The sequence below is a fragment of the Hyla sarda genome, chromosome 2 (genome assembly GCF_029499605.1).
Source record: "Hyla sarda isolate aHylSar1 chromosome 2, aHylSar1.hap1, whole genome shotgun sequence".
Taxonomy (NCBI): domain Eukaryota; kingdom Metazoa; phylum Chordata; class Amphibia; order Anura; family Hylidae; genus Hyla; species Hyla sarda.
In genome coordinates this window covers 162,784,097-162,799,264 of record NC_079190.1, presented here as the reverse complement: position 1 = coordinate 162,799,264, position 15,168 = coordinate 162,784,097, and the positions used below count along the sequence as shown (strand labels likewise).

General features: G+C 45.0%; 2 protein-coding genes across 9 annotated transcripts in view; one reads left to right on the top strand and one right to left on the bottom strand.

Moving 5' to 3' along the window:
* Positions 1 to 5,418, top strand: part of PCCA (propionyl-CoA carboxylase subunit alpha) — a 1,119,575-nt gene extending 1,114,157 nt beyond the window's left edge. For both annotated transcript variants that reach the window (XM_056555680.1, XM_056555679.1), the window contains exon 24: positions 5,208 to 5,418. In XM_056555680.1, coding sequence (XP_056411655.1) covers positions 5,208 to 5,276 — 69 coding nt within the window. In that variant the 3' untranslated portion in view covers positions 5,277 to 5,418. The remainder of the gene's footprint in view (positions 1 to 5,207) is intronic.
* The window catches only part of GGACT (gamma-glutamylamine cyclotransferase), a 144,658-nt gene that overhangs the window by 34,380 nt on the left and 95,110 nt on the right, over positions 1 to 15,168 (bottom strand). For 3 of the 7 annotated variants that reach the window (XR_008888546.1, XR_008888550.1, XR_008888547.1), the window contains exons 3-4: positions 11,162 to 11,186; positions 5,684 to 5,760 (exon numbers count right to left, since the gene is read on the bottom strand). The exons of 1 other annotated variant lie outside the window; for it this stretch is intronic. The gene's annotated coding sequence lies outside the window, so the exon portion shown is untranslated. The remainder of the gene's footprint in view (positions 1 to 5,683; positions 5,761 to 11,161; positions 11,187 to 15,168) is intronic. 3 more of the 7 variants (XR_008888551.1, XR_008888548.1, XR_008888549.1) reach the window with 1 other exon arrangement.

Below are 15,168 nucleotides of genomic sequence, written 5' to 3'. Positions count from 1 at the left end.
GCGGAGATCGGACCTGGATGCCAGCTGAAATCATTCAGCAGGCATCCCGTGCAAATGCCCAGGGCGGTCATCAGACCCCCCCATGTCGGCGATCGCGGCAAATCGCAAGTGAATTCACACTTGCGATTTGCGCGATTCCGGGTCTATAGTGACGGGTGCCACCCCTCCTGTCCCTGCTATTGTTGGTCTAGATGCAACCACCAATAGCAGATTGGGGGCGGGGGGGGGGGTTTACTTTCGTTTTCCCCGTCTTGCCCTCCCACAATAGACGGGGCAGGATGGGGAAACAGCGGGGACCGGCGCCGAAGATCCACATACCGATCCGGGCGGGCGACGTAGGCTGCGAGCGACGGAGATCGGCGGGTGGCGATGATGTGCGGCTGGATCCGACAGAAGCCGGTGAGTTGCCTAGCAACATCTGGAGGGTACAGTTTGAGACCATTATACAGGGGTCTCTAAATGTAGCCCTCCAGATGTTGCAAAACTACAATTCCCAGCATGCCCAGACAGCTGTTTGGGCATGCTGGAATATGTAGTTTTGCAACAGCTGGAGGGCTACAGTTTGAGACCACTATATAGTGGTCCCTAAACTGTAGCCCTCCAGATCTAGCAAAACTACAACTCCTAGCATGCCCAAACAACTGTTTGCTGTCAGGGCATCCTGGGAACTGTAGTTTTGCAACAGCTGGAGGACCACAGTTTGGAGATCACTTTGCAGTGTTCTCTAAAATTGTAGCCCTCCAGATGTTGCAAAACTGCAAATCCCAGCATGTCCAAACAGCAATCAGCTGTCTCGGCATGCTGGGAGTTGTAGTTGCGTACCTCCAGCTATTGCATAACTACATCTACCAGCATGCCCTTCGGCGATCAGTACATGCTGGGAGTTGTAGTTTTGCAACAGCTGGAGGCAGACTGGTTGGAAAATACTGAGTTAGGTAACAGAACCTAACTGAAGGTTTTCCAACCAGTGTTTCTCCAACTGTTGCAAAAGTACAACTCCCAGCATGCACGGTCTGTCAGTACATGCTGGGAGTTGTAGTTTTGAAACAGCTGGAGGTTCCCCCCCCCCCCCCCCCCCCCCCCCCATTCACACGGGCAGGCTTACAGTAAGTTTCCTGCTTCAAGTTTGGGCTGCGGTAAATTTTTCGCCGCAGCTCAAACTCCTAGCGGGAAACTCGCCATAACACGTCAGTCTGAATGTACCCTAAAAACACTACACTACACTACACTAACACATAATAAAGAGTAAAACACAACATATACACCCCTTACACTGCCCCCCCCCCCCCCCAATAAAAATTAAAACCATATTGTATGGCAGTGTTTCCAAAACGGAGCCTCCAGCTGTTGCAAAACAACAACTCCCAGCATTTCCGGACAGCCACTGACTGTCCAGGCATGCTGGGAATTTAGCAACAGCTGGAGGCACCCTGTTTGGGAATCATTGGCGTAGAATATCCCTATGTCCACCCCATGCGATCCCTAATTTTGTCCTCAAATGCGCATGGAGCTCTCTCACTTTGGAGCCCTGTTGTATTTCAAGGAAACAGTTTAGGGCCACATATGGGGTATTTCCGTACTCGGGAGAAATTGCACTACAAATTTTGGGGGGCTTTTTCTCCTTTTACCACTTATGAAAAGGAAAAGTTGGGGCTACACCAGCTTGTTAGTGTAAAAAAAATATATATTTTACACTAACATGCTGGTGTTGCCCTATACTTTTTATTTTCAGAAGCGTTAAAAGGAAAAAAAGACCCCCAAAATTTGTAACGCAATTTCTCCTGAGTACAGAAATACCCCACATCTAGGCGTAAAATGCTCTGCGGGCGCACAACAAGGCTCAGGAGCGAGAGCGCACTATGTACATTTGAGTCCTAAATTGGCGATTTGCACAGGGGTGGCTGATTTTACAGCGGTTCTGACATAAACTCAAAAAAATAAATACCCATATGTGATCCCATTTTGGAAACTACACCCCTCACGTAATGTAATATGGGGTACAGTGAGCATTTATGCCCCACAGGTGTCTGACAGATTTTTGGAACAGTGGTCCGTGAAAATAAAAAAAATTAAATTTTTCATTTGCACAGCCCACTGTTCCAAAGATCTGCCAGTGGGGTGTAAATACTCACTGCACCCCTTATTAAATTCTGTGAGGGGTGTAGTTTCCAAAATAGGGTCACATGTGGGGGGGTCCACTGTTCTGGCACCACAATGCTTAATGGCGCTCCTTCTCTTCTGAGCATTGTAGTGCGCCAGCAGAGCGCTTGACGTCCACACATGGGGTATTTCCATACTCAGAAGAGATGGGGTTACAAATTGTGGGGGGTCTTTTCTGCTATTAACCCTTGTAAAAATGTGAAATTTGGGGGAAGCACACATTTTTGTGAAATTATTTTTTTTTTTTTCACATATGCAAAAGTCGTGAAACCCCTGTGGAGTATTAAGGCTCACTTTATTCCTTGTTACATTCCTCAAGGGGTCTAGTTTCCAAAATGGTATGCCATGTGTTTTTTTTTTTTTGTTGTTCTGGCACCATAGGGGCTTCCTAAATGCAACATGCCCCCCAAAAACCATTTCAGAAAAACGTACTCTCCAAAATCCCCTTGTCGCTCCTTCGCTTCTGAGCCCTCTACTGCGCCCGCCGAACACTTTACATAGACATATGAGGTATGTGCTTACTCAAGAGAAATTGGGCTACAAACATAAGTATACATTTTCTCCTTTTACCCCTTGTAAAAATTAAAAAATTGGGTCTACAAGAACATGCGAGTGTAAAAAATGAAGATTGTGAATTTTCTCCTTCACTTTGCTGCTATTCCTGTGAAATACCTAAAGGGTTAAAATGCTAACTGAATGTCATTATGAATACTTTAGGGGGTGCAGTTTTTATAATGGGGTCATTTGTGGGGTATTTCTAATATGAAGACCCTTCAAATCCACTTCAAACCTGAACTGGTCCCTGAAAATTAGTGAGTTTGAAAATTTTGTGAAAAATTGGAAAATTGCTGCTGAACTTTGAAGCCCTCTGGTGTCTTCCAAAAGTAAAAACACATCAATTTTATGATGCAAACATAAAGTAGACATATTGTATATGTGAATCAAAAACATTTTTTATTTGGAATATCCATTTTCCTTACAAGCAGAGAGCTTCAAAGTTAGAAAAATGCAAAATTTTCAAATTTTTCATCAAATTTTGGGATTTTTCACCAAGAAAGCATGCAAGTTACCACAAAATTTTACCACTATGTTAAAGTAGAATATGTCACGAAAAATAATCTCGGAATCACAATGAAAGGTAAAAGCATCCCAGAGTTATTAATGCTTAAAGTGACAGTGGTCAGATGTACAAAAAATGGCCGGGTCCTACAGTGAAAATTGGCTGGGTCCTTAAAGGGTTAAAGGGGTACTCCGCCCCTAGATATCTTATCCCCTATCCAAAGGATAGGGGATAAGATGTCAGATCGCCGCGGTCCCGCTGCTGGGGAGCCACGGGATCCCCGCTGCAGCACTGCGCTATCATTACAGCACAGAGCGAGTTCGCTCTGCACGTAATGACCAGCAATACAGGGGCCCGAGCATCGTTACGTCGCGGCCCGCCCATTTCAATACAAGTCTATGGGAGGGGGCGTGGCGGTCATCATGCCTCCAGCCATAGACTTGCATTAAGGTGACGGGCCGTGATGTCACGAGGGACGGAGCCATGACGTCACGCTGCTTCGTCCCCTGTATCGCCCGTCATTACGCACAGGGGCTCCCCAGCAGCGGGACCGCGGTGATCTGACATCTTATAAGATGTCTAGGGGCAAAGTACCCCTTTAAGGGATTAAACATTATGAAAGGCATCTACTGTGTGCCGGCAGCTTTCTCCATATTGAATCTTCCTACATTCTACGGGCACTGGGACTTTGACGAGCTGCAGTGCCAACCGTATACTCTACATCCTGGGGATAAGTCATCAATACATTTTTACTAGAAAATCTGCACCTTTTGAGTGAAAAAAAATAAATAAATATATATATATATATAGAATTTTTATTTTTTTATGCCTAAAAATAAACTCTACAAGCAAATCATATTTAAAGGGGTTATCCCAAGGTCAAAAGTTAATATCTATCCACAGCTGAACAGTTACGGTCTGACTATTGGAATCCCAATCAATTCCAAGAATTGAGAAAGTTGTTTTCTGAGTGAATGGATTGCAGCGCACATGCTCGGCCAGCACTCCATTCTCTATGGAGCTTCCAGCCATTGCCAAGCGCTGAGCTCAGCAATGTCCAGAAACCCCATAGAGCATGAATGGATTGCTGATTGCTCACATGTGATGTGCTCCATTCATAGAGCATGAAAACTTATTCATAGACAACTGACAATTCATTCGGGGACAATTTTCTGTCCTTCTGGGGTTCGGTAGGAGTCCCTTGATAAACTAGTTTTCCCTTATTCTGTGGATAGGGGATACATTTTGATCTTGGGATAATCCTTATAATAAATAAATTAAAAAAATAACAACATAAAACCCCCCACTAGAATGGGTCCTGGTAAATTCCCTGTAGCAAAAAAAAAAATACCCAACAAACTTGTGATTACATTACACCTTGCAATAAGAAAAACTATCTTTATCTGGTAAAGGGCAGCACCAGGAAAAAAAGCAAAAGTTTAAAATGTCTGATTTTCAGCTATAAGTCTAATTAAAATGAAAAGTATTCCCTTTTAATCACATGTAATGTAGAAATTGCATATAGCTCAGTTCTATATTAGAGCTGCTGATTCTTACAGTCAGCAGTGACATGTAAGGCAGTTTGTACTGGGAAAGCAGCGATCTGGTCCATCTGTTTCCATATTTATTTAATTTCAAAAACTTTGGATGTGTCACAGAGACATGTGAGAAGTTTTGCTCTTCCCATTGATCAGAACGAGCTGGGGGATGCATGCAGTAGAGCACTTCACTTAGCAGCTTGCATCTCCACCCTGCAACACCACTGTAAGTCTATAGAGTCATCCAGAGATATGCTGGATGGAGATTGCTGCAACCCTAGGAGTGAAGCTTCTCTCCGCTCCTTCTTCTGATCGGTGGAGGTCTCAAATCAAAACTTTTGTCATGTCTCTGTGAAACATCAAAAGCTTTTAAAATTGCAGGTACACTTTCATTTCTTCAATTTTTATTGTATGGTTAACATTTTTATATCTGACTTTATCATTTACAGGTGACATCTGTGCACTGCAAACCTGGTGATACCGTGGGAGAAGGGGATCTCCTAGTGCATCTTGAATAAATCCTATTCACTACATGACTCCACTTTGAAGATTTCTGATCAACTACAATCATACATGTTTTGACATGACATTCCTACAAAACATTTTATACAGTTATATTTATTAAAGGTATAAGTGGAATGAATAAAAATAATTGTTACAGATGTTTTTCTTGTGTGTTTAAATGACTTACATGCATATTGCATTTTAGTATAACATTTATGGTCATAGTTCTAATACAGCTGCAATTAAAATTATTCAATCCACATTGTAAGGCCTCATTTACACCAGTGTTAGCAGCTCCATTAGTGAGCTCTGTTCGCTAATTCCGTTTAAATGGCAGGACTTTAGCAGAGAAAAAAATCCAGCATGTCAGTTTTTTTCTCCCCTAAAATCCTGCAAAATAATGGACATCTAATGAAAATACCATTCAAAGGCAATGGGACCTGTCACGATCCATTGGTGTTCAATGTGACACACTCAGTCCAGCCATGTTATCAGCGTCTGTAACAGAGATCTCAAAGTGAGCTTTGTGAACAATTAATATAACAAATTATTTCTCTAAATTCAACACAAAATGGCACTAAAATTACACATTACATTTGCAAGTTAGATGTCTCAAGCATCAAGAGCCTAATTAGTTGTGCTTGAAATAAAACACATCAAATACCTGAACCGACTAGGGCTTTGTTGACTGTGACTTTTGATGCAAACATGGCTGAGTCAAGAAACTAGTCAACAAATTAAGAGAACATTGCCTTAAACAAACAAGAACAATGATACAAAAAGAAAGCAAAGGCATTGAATGTTGCATTTTCTTGCATCTCTAAGTTAATGAAACACTGGCTCCACTACCTGAATGTGGTAGACAGGAAGTAATCAATGGCTGCCAACAGATTTCTGAGGAGGCAGATTGTCAAAAACCCTGCAGCAAGATTTGGTGGCAACAGGCATGTAGGTTTGTTTCCATTTGCACACAGCTGCAGACTAAATGCTTTAGGTCTTCATGCCCAAGCTATAAGGCATACACCACTATTGACCCAAAAGCAGTATAAAAGTCAGCTTCAATATGCTTAAAACTATATAATTAAAACAGGCATTTTGGCATTCTTATTTCAGTTATTGATCAACTGTTTGCCTGGAAGAGGAATAATAAAGCTGAAAAGAACACCCTGCCTACAGTGAACCATGGTGGTGGCTGTGTGGTGATCCGTGGCTGGTTAGTCATTGGAACATGCAGGAAATCCTAGGAGAAACGTCATACCTTCATTGAGAAAGCTGATGCTTGGTCATCAGTGAACCTACCAACAGGATGAAGCCAAACATAACTCAAAGTCCACCAGGCTTGGTTCCAAAAGTCCTGGAATATCCTGGAGTACCTGTCACATTTACTTGATTGGAACCCCATATAACATTTTTGGTGAAGGTGATCAGCACACAAGCCGATGACAAAATTAGTGAACTGGGAGGCTATTGGCCATGAGGAATGGGCTAACATTCCACAGAAAGGCTACTAGAAGCTGATGTCTGGCTATGTTGAGAAACTAATGAAAGGGATTTAAGTCTAAGAGTGCAGTATATCATATAGGGGGACATATAGGTTACTCCGAGTGCACAAAAAGTCGCACATGCGCATAAGCACTTTCTTGTGCAACTTTTGTGGGTAAGCATGAAGTTGCAATCACCCGTAGGCTGCATTCACATCTCATTTTTGCAATACGGTTCCCGTATCCAGTTTCAGTGTAAAAACAGTATGGAACTATATTGCAAACCGTATGTATAGACATGTCATTGAAAACCGTATGCCAAACGTAGCATCCGGTTGTGTACGTTTTGCATCACTTACGGTTTTATCCGTTTTTTTCCTGTACACAAAACCGTTGTCTACTTTGGTTTTATGTCCGGGTGAAAAAACAGATACAACCTGTATCCGGTTTCTTTAAAATGGTGATCAATCGGAACCGTACAGAACCATGTGCATCCGGTTCCATCCGGTTTGCACAATACGGTTTTGCAGTATGCACATGCACAGTGCACACAGAAAGTTCTTCCCAGAAATAGAACAAAAAAACCTTTATTTAATTAAGGACAAATATAAAACCATATCCGTTTTTTCCAAAAAACCTATTAAACCGTATGCAAACACACATCCGTTTTCAAACCGTATACGGTTTAAAACACTACAGAGGTATATACGGTTGTATATGATTCGGTCCGGTTTTGAGACATATGTTTTTTTACAAAAAAACCTGATACGGGAACAGTATTGCAAAAACGAGATGTGAATGCAGCCTTACCTAAGCAATTTTCAGTTTTCATTTTGCAGTGATCGGGAATTTATGATGTGCGAAAGTTGCATGTAGGCAAAAAAAAGTTGCAAACCCATTTAAAAAAAAAGTCTCAAGTCTAATCCAGATCTGGCCTGGAGTACAAAACTGCCTGTGTTAAGCACTTATAAAAAGTCGCAAAAAAGTCTCACAAAAGCCTCAACTGAGACTTTGCTTATGTGCTCAAAATTTATCAACCCCCTGTGTTAATAGGATAAAAAATTTAGCACATAAGGAAAAAGGAATGCCTTCAGAACTTGCTTACCAAAACAAACAATGATAAATGTCCCCCATAGTTTGTAAGGTTGAAAAAAGACAAAAGAGTCCTTCAAGTTCAACCTAGAACCCTAAAAAGGGTAGTCCAGGGAACTGAACCTTTCAGACATTTATCCCTTATCCACAGTGTCTGATTGCAAGGGGTCTGATCACTGGAAATCTCCACAATCTCTTGTAACGAACCCTGGCTACTTAAACATCCTTGGCGTACTCTGGCCCCCACCTTCCTGGACAAACAAAAGTAAAACCCCAATTGGCGGCTGAAGCAGGACATCTCTGTAGCCAGTGATTGGCTGAGTGGGCAGTAATTTGTGTTTGTCCAGGAAGATAGAGAACGCCCTGCTCTGAGGACGTGGAAGTAGCAGGTAGCCCGGACAGGAGATCCCGGGGAGGGGGGGGGGTTCGTCCCTGCGGTGGAATATCCTACGTAAAGAGGGTACAGTTATGGCCGTAAATGTTGGCACCCCGGAAATTTTTCAAGAAAATGAAGTATTTCTCGCAGAAAAGGATTGCAGTAACACATGTTTTGCTATACACATTGTTACGCCGAGCGCTCTGGGTAACCGCTCCTCCCCGGAGCGCTCGCAGCGTTTACCTGCTCGCAGCGCCCCGGTCGGACCCGCTGACCAGGAGCGCTGCGATAGTGTCCCAAGCAGGGATGCTATCCGTGATGCGGGGCGCGCCCGCTCGCGGTTCGCATTCCAGCCTGTTTACCAGACCCGTTCCCCGTCTGTTCAGTCCCGGCGCGCGCGGCCCCGCTCCCTAGTGAGCGCGCGCTCCGGCTCTCTGCGATTTAAAGGGCCAGTTCGCTGCTGATTGGCGCCTGCCCCAAATTAATGAATTCACCTGTGCACTGGTCTATATCACCTCACTTCCCCTTCCCTGTATTGCCGGATCTTGTTGCCATTGTGCCAGTGAAAGCATTCCTTGTATGTCCCAAGCCAGTGTTCCAGACCTCCTGCCGTTGCCCCTGACTACGATCCTTGCTGCCTGCCCTGACCTTCTACGTCCGACCTTGCTCTTGCCTAATCCCTTGTACCGCGCCATCTCAGCAGTCAGTCGGGGTTGAGTCGATATCGGGTGGAACGACCTGGGGGTTACCTGCCGCAGCAAGTCCATCCCGCTTTGCGGCGGGCTCTGGTGAATACCAGTAACCCCTTAGACTCCGTTCCCCTGGTACGGCCCACGTCATCTCCCCACTAACACAGAGGATCCACCACCAGTATCCTCACAGTACCCGGATCCTGACACACATGTTTATTCCCTTTCTGTTTATTGGAAGGAGCTAAACCAAAAAAGGGAGGAAAAAAGGCAAGTTGGACATAATGTCAGACCAAACTCCAAAAATGGGCTGGACAAAATTATTGGCAACCTTTCAAAATTGTGGAGAAAAAAGATTGTTTCAAGCATGTGATGCTCCTTTAAACTTACCTGGGGCAAGTAACAGGTGTGAGCAATATAAAAATCACACCTGAAAGCAGATAAAAAGTTCACTTTGTCTTTGCATTGTGTTTCTGTGTGTTCCACACTAAGCAGGGACAACAGAAAGAGGAGAAGAGAACTGTCGACTGTTGACTTGAGAACCAAAATTGTGGAAAAATATCAACAATCTCAAGGTTACAAGTCCATATCCAGAGATCTACAGGGTGGGCAATTTCTATGGATACACCTTAATAAAATGGGAATGGTTGGTGATATTAAATTCCTGTTTGTGGCACATTAGTATATGTGAGGGGGGAAACTTTTCAAGATGGGTGGTGACCATGGTGGCCATTTTGAATCCAACTTTTGCTTTTTCAATAGGAAGAGGGTCATGTGACACGTCAAACAATTATGTGCTTGGTTTTAACGTTAACGTTAAAATGTGCTCAATGTGCTGCCCATTGTGTTGGATTGTCAGTGCAACCCTCTTCTCCCACTCTTCACACACTGATAGCAACACCGCAGGAGAAATGCTAGCACAGGCTTCCAGTATCCGTAGTTTCAGGTGCTGCAGAATGGGCAAAACAAAAATTGGAACAGGACCCTCAGTTTATGCAGATTTTGTTCAGTGATGAGGTAAACTTTTATGTGAATGGTGAAGTTAACAAACAAAACCACTGCTATTGGTCTGACACTGACCCACATTGGATAGATCCCTCCAAGACTGTTGAAGCACAAAAATTGATGGTGTGGTGTATGGGGTACAAATATAGTGGGGCCATTCTTCATGAATGGAAACCTCAAGACCACTGGATATGGGAAATTGCTACATGATGATGTATTTCCCTCTTTATGCACTGAAGCTGGTGAGTTCCCGGAGTTTTTTTTTTCAAATTTCCAAAAACTTTTATTGAGGAAAGCAAAGAATGACAATGACACACACCAAAAAGAAGACCAAACAATGGCAATGACAGGGTTAATAGCAAAAGTAGAACAAACTTCATTAAATACACAAAATGGACATATAAAAACACGTTAAAAACATGAAGTTGAACTGGTACCACAAGGACTCAGGAAGAAGCAGTGAGGTAGAGAGTGCTGATTCAATAATAAAGCTGGATAGTACAAACAGCATAGGTGCAAAATAACATAATAATGTAAGAAAATATATGTGGGCAAGAATGGTGGAAAAAAAGGGTTATACAAAAACTGCTATATGGTGGAGATGTCCGTGGGAGAAGAGGTGTGGTCTCCCAATGGGCATCTACACCAAACATAACAAAGTGACAATGCAGTAAAATACAATGCAACAGTAAACCAGCAATGAAAGGGGATAGCAGCATATGACCACAGCACTTAAAGCGCACCTCTCACCTCAAACCCCGAACGCGTTTTCGCATGTAATCGCTTCGTCAGAGGGCGTGTCTATCTGGGTATTCAAGGCAGTATAAATGCTGGCGAGCAACCAATCACAGGAGGCGCATCCCTAATACTAGTTATTAACATGTGTGAAGTGGAGGAACTTGTCATAAGTCCAACCTACCTACATTAAAAGACGCCATCATACCGGCAGCTGGACGGGAGCAATGCCGTGTACGCTACTGATAATCAGACACGCCGATAGGAAGTGGAGGTCACGTGACCAAAAGTGGAGGTCACATGATGTTCACATCCTACTGCAGCCGGATGGTGAATGCAATTTATTCATTCTAAGAGAGAGCCGGGGTATATGCTACCCGTGATGGCTGGTGCATGCGCAGTATAACAAACATTAATAGACATACAAATAAAAAGACTGATCACGGTGTGAAACCGTGCTGAGTGAAAGAGAGACAGAGTGATAACATGCAAACGAACATACATGTAGGTGAAACACTTACCACCACCAAAAACAGCAAACATTAGCTGAAAAAAATGAAAAGAATTGTTATGTGCCGCAAGTGAGATAAAAACATCTTTAAAGTAAATGAACACTGCAATAGTGTTTGGAATGGCAATTATTTGAAATGGTGTAGGTTAATGAGGTGAAGTGAAATGAGAGAAAAAGGTGTGTGACAGTGATGATGAAAAACGTGAATATAAACATAAGGCTGAATAGTGGAAACAGTAAATTGAGGGAGCAAGCAAGTAAAAGAGCTAGAGCTGCCCAGGCACTGGGCGGAGGGGGAAAAGGATAAGGTCCACAGAATACAAAGCTAAGGCAGCATATCAGACAACAAAAAGGTCTGGAAGGAAAACACAACAGAAGCGAAAGGGACAAAGAGAACAGAAAACAAGATAGACAATAGGGGAACTAAATAAAGAGACACATAACAAAAGAGCCCAGCCAGGGCGGTGACCAAACGATGACAGACCCCCAAGGCACCAGGGAAGACCAAGCAGATCCATGGGTACAAAATCTAGCTAAGGAGCCTATACCTGGGGGAAGAACAAAAAGATGACCAAGGGAGCCACGTTGCAGCATACCTATTCGCATCCTCGGGGTGGATCACCAAAAGCTCCTCCATGTGTTGAATGTGGTTTACTTCACTGAACCATTCCTCAAGAGCGGGGGGGATCGGGGTTTTTCCAGCGTCTGGGAATCACGGTTTAAGCAGCCTGAAGGAGATGTCTCGTGAGGGATTTCTTATATTTCGCCTGCGCCATTGGGAACATATAAAGGAGGGCGTCCTCCAGATTATGGGGGACCTGGACTCCTGTCACTTCTAGGACAACTTGTAATATCGCCCTCCAAAAATCAAGAAGTTTGGGACAACCCCACCATACGTGCGTCATCGAACCCTCATCACCACTGCAATGCCAACATGAGCTCGGAACAGAGGGATACCAGCAGTGCAGAGAGGTCGGCACCCGATACCATCGAGATAGAATTTTATAACTAGTCTAATGTGCTTTCGTGGCTATAACAGATTTATGAGTGTGGTGTGAATGTCTTGCCTAATTCGGATTCCCAAGCACGACAGAATGTCAGAAGGGTTTCTGATCTTAGAGCCAACAGTAGGCCATAAATGGCAGAAATGGAGTGACGAGGGTATGAGTAGGCTAGGCACATGCGCTCAAACGGAGACAGGCTGTGGTGTAGGGAAGCCCGTCCCGGGAGGCTAGAGTAAAAATGCTGTAGCTGGAGGTAGGCAAAGGGAGCTCGTCGAGATAATGGGCACTCCACCAGTAAGGCATCCAGGGGCTTGAGCCCACCTCCATCAAGGACATGATGAAAGCGGATGGCATTAGACCTGGACTCCACCTTCACGGGTGGACCCAGGTGGAAATTGCGGATTGTCTGAGATAGGGAGGGGGGGACCCCCCTGATCAATGAGACAAGCTCCCGACCCCGCGCGGTACAAGGTCGCCAAGGTGTGGCATGTAGTAAAGGAGGTATGAACGCCGCTCTGGGACGCTGGAGACCAGGTCCACGGCAGGGTGGAGAGCGCTTTAGGGCAAATGTCTTGGGCCAGCCGAACCCAAAGTTTGGATTCGTTGTCCTTGAAGAAATCAAGCACGCGTGCATGGGCGCAGGCTAAGTAGTACAAATGACCATCAGAGAGGCCCACTCCCCCGACAACTTAGGACGGGTCAGGGTGAGATGGTTAAGCCGAGGGCGGGCAGAGGCCCACACGAAGGAGCCAAAGCATGTTTGCAACTGCCGCCAGAACAAAGATGGGATATGGAGAGGGATTGTCTGCAGTAAATATAACAAGCGAGGCATCAGGGTCATTTTGAGTATATTAACTCGGCCGAACCAAGAGAAGTCATTACAGTTCCAAGTCTCCAGGTCTGTCCGAAAATGAACCAGGAGAGAGGAGAAGTTACGGAAAACAGATGGGATAGATTCGAGGGGATCATCACCCCAAAGTATCTAATGCCGTTACTGGACCAGCCGAACGGGAATGAGGACTGGAGAGAGGACACTGTACGGCGGGCAAGGAAACATTGAGCGCTTCTGACTTGGATAAATTGATTTTGAAATTAGACCAGACCCTAAAATCAGCCAAGCGAGACATTAAACATGGGAGAGACACTAACGGGTCAGTGATATACACCAGAAGATCATCCGCAAAGGCAGAACATTTGTACGTGTGATCCCGTGAAGATGTTCCATCACCAGGACGTACAGTAGGGGGAAAAGGGGGCAGCCCTTCCACGTGCCATTATGGATCGTGAATGGAGGGGAGAGGGACCGGTTTATCTCGGGCCATAGGGGTATGATATAGGCCAGAACCTTGGAGGAGGAATTGGGGCCTAATCCCATGTGCTGTAAGGTCTGTGCCAGGGAGGACCAGGAAATGTAGTCGAAAGCCTTTTCGGCATCGAGAAATAAAATCATCAAGGGTAATTGATTAGACTGTGCATAATGCATAATGTCTATCATTTTGATCGTATTGTCCCTGGTTTCCCTCCCCGGGACAAACCCCACCTGATCCGGATGTATAAGGGCAGGGAGGATTTTATTCAGTTGGGTGGCAAGTAGCTTAGAGTAAATTTTCAGGTCAACATTAAGCAAGGAAATGGGTCTATAGCTGCCACAGGAGCAGGGATCTTTCTCTGGTTTCGGCAACACGACTACGTGGGCCAATGTGGAAGCTGCTGGCAATGGGGTGTCAGGAGATATGGAGTTAAAGGCCTTTACATGGATTGGGGAAAGGGAGTCCAAGAGGTATTTGTAAAACTTAGCAGTGAAGCCCGGGAGATTCTTAATGACCAATGACAACTCCTCCGAGGACAACAGGGGCATCCAGCGCCTCCCTGTCATCGTCAGAGAGGGTAGGGGAAGGACAGGGAGGGGGAGGTGACTGCGGTGGGAGATGGTACAGGTCAGAGAAGAAAGAATGAAAAACAGACTTGATTTCTTCCATGGTGTGTACCATAGCCCCCGAAGCCGAGTGAATGGAGGGGATATGAGTTTGAGCCAGCTTGGTTCGCAGGGCTCTGGCAAGCATTCGACCGCTCTTATTGCCATATTAATAAAATTTGCTGCGCCCCATTTGGATGGCCCCAAGAGGCCTCCAGGAGGCACTTAACCTCCAGGCGAGCCAATTGCAGGTCTCGCAGGATTGGTTGTGAGAGTGAGCGCTTGTGTGCCAGTTCGAGCGAAGCAACCTTATGTAGAGCCTGACTAAGGGTATGGGCCTTCTCACCTTTTAATCTAGAACCATGCCTGATGAGGACCCCCCGGAGGATGCACTTGAGCGCCTCCCATTGAACGAAGGGTGCAGTGGGGTCTGATGTATGATCGTACACAAAATCGGAAACAGTTCTAGTAAGATCAGCCATGCAAACCGTGTCCAAGAGCAGGGACTCGTTCAACCTCCACAACCACTCGGACTTGGTCAGGAATGGAAGTTGGAGGGAACAGAAGACAGGGGCGTGGTCCAACCAGAGAATGTTGCCAATCCTAGTGTCAGATAACCAAGAGAGAGCAGAATGTTGAACCAGGATATAATCCAGGCGACTGTAGGACTCATGTGGAGAGGAAAAAAACTATAGTCCCTGTCAGAGGGATGCTGTATCGCACAATTGAAGCAAGGCTAGAGACCGCTTGACCCGTTTAATGGCAGAATAGGAGAGACTGGAGCGCCCCGTGGAATTGTCCAGGGTGGGGTCCAGAGTCAAATTTAGATCTCCGCATAGCACCACAGTCCCCTGTGCTACAGAGACCACCTGATCAATGAGAGTGATAAGGAAATCACGCTGACCCTGATTAGGGGTGTAAGCGCTAACCAGAGTAACGGCTCTGCTGCGCAGAAGCAGGGAGAGGATTATGTACCTAGCCTGGGGATCCAGGATAACATTAGAAACTTGATGGACCAGTGACTTATGAATGGCAATGGCAACTCCCTTGGACCGTGACTCATGGATATAAGCGCAGTACCAAACAGTAATGCCTAAT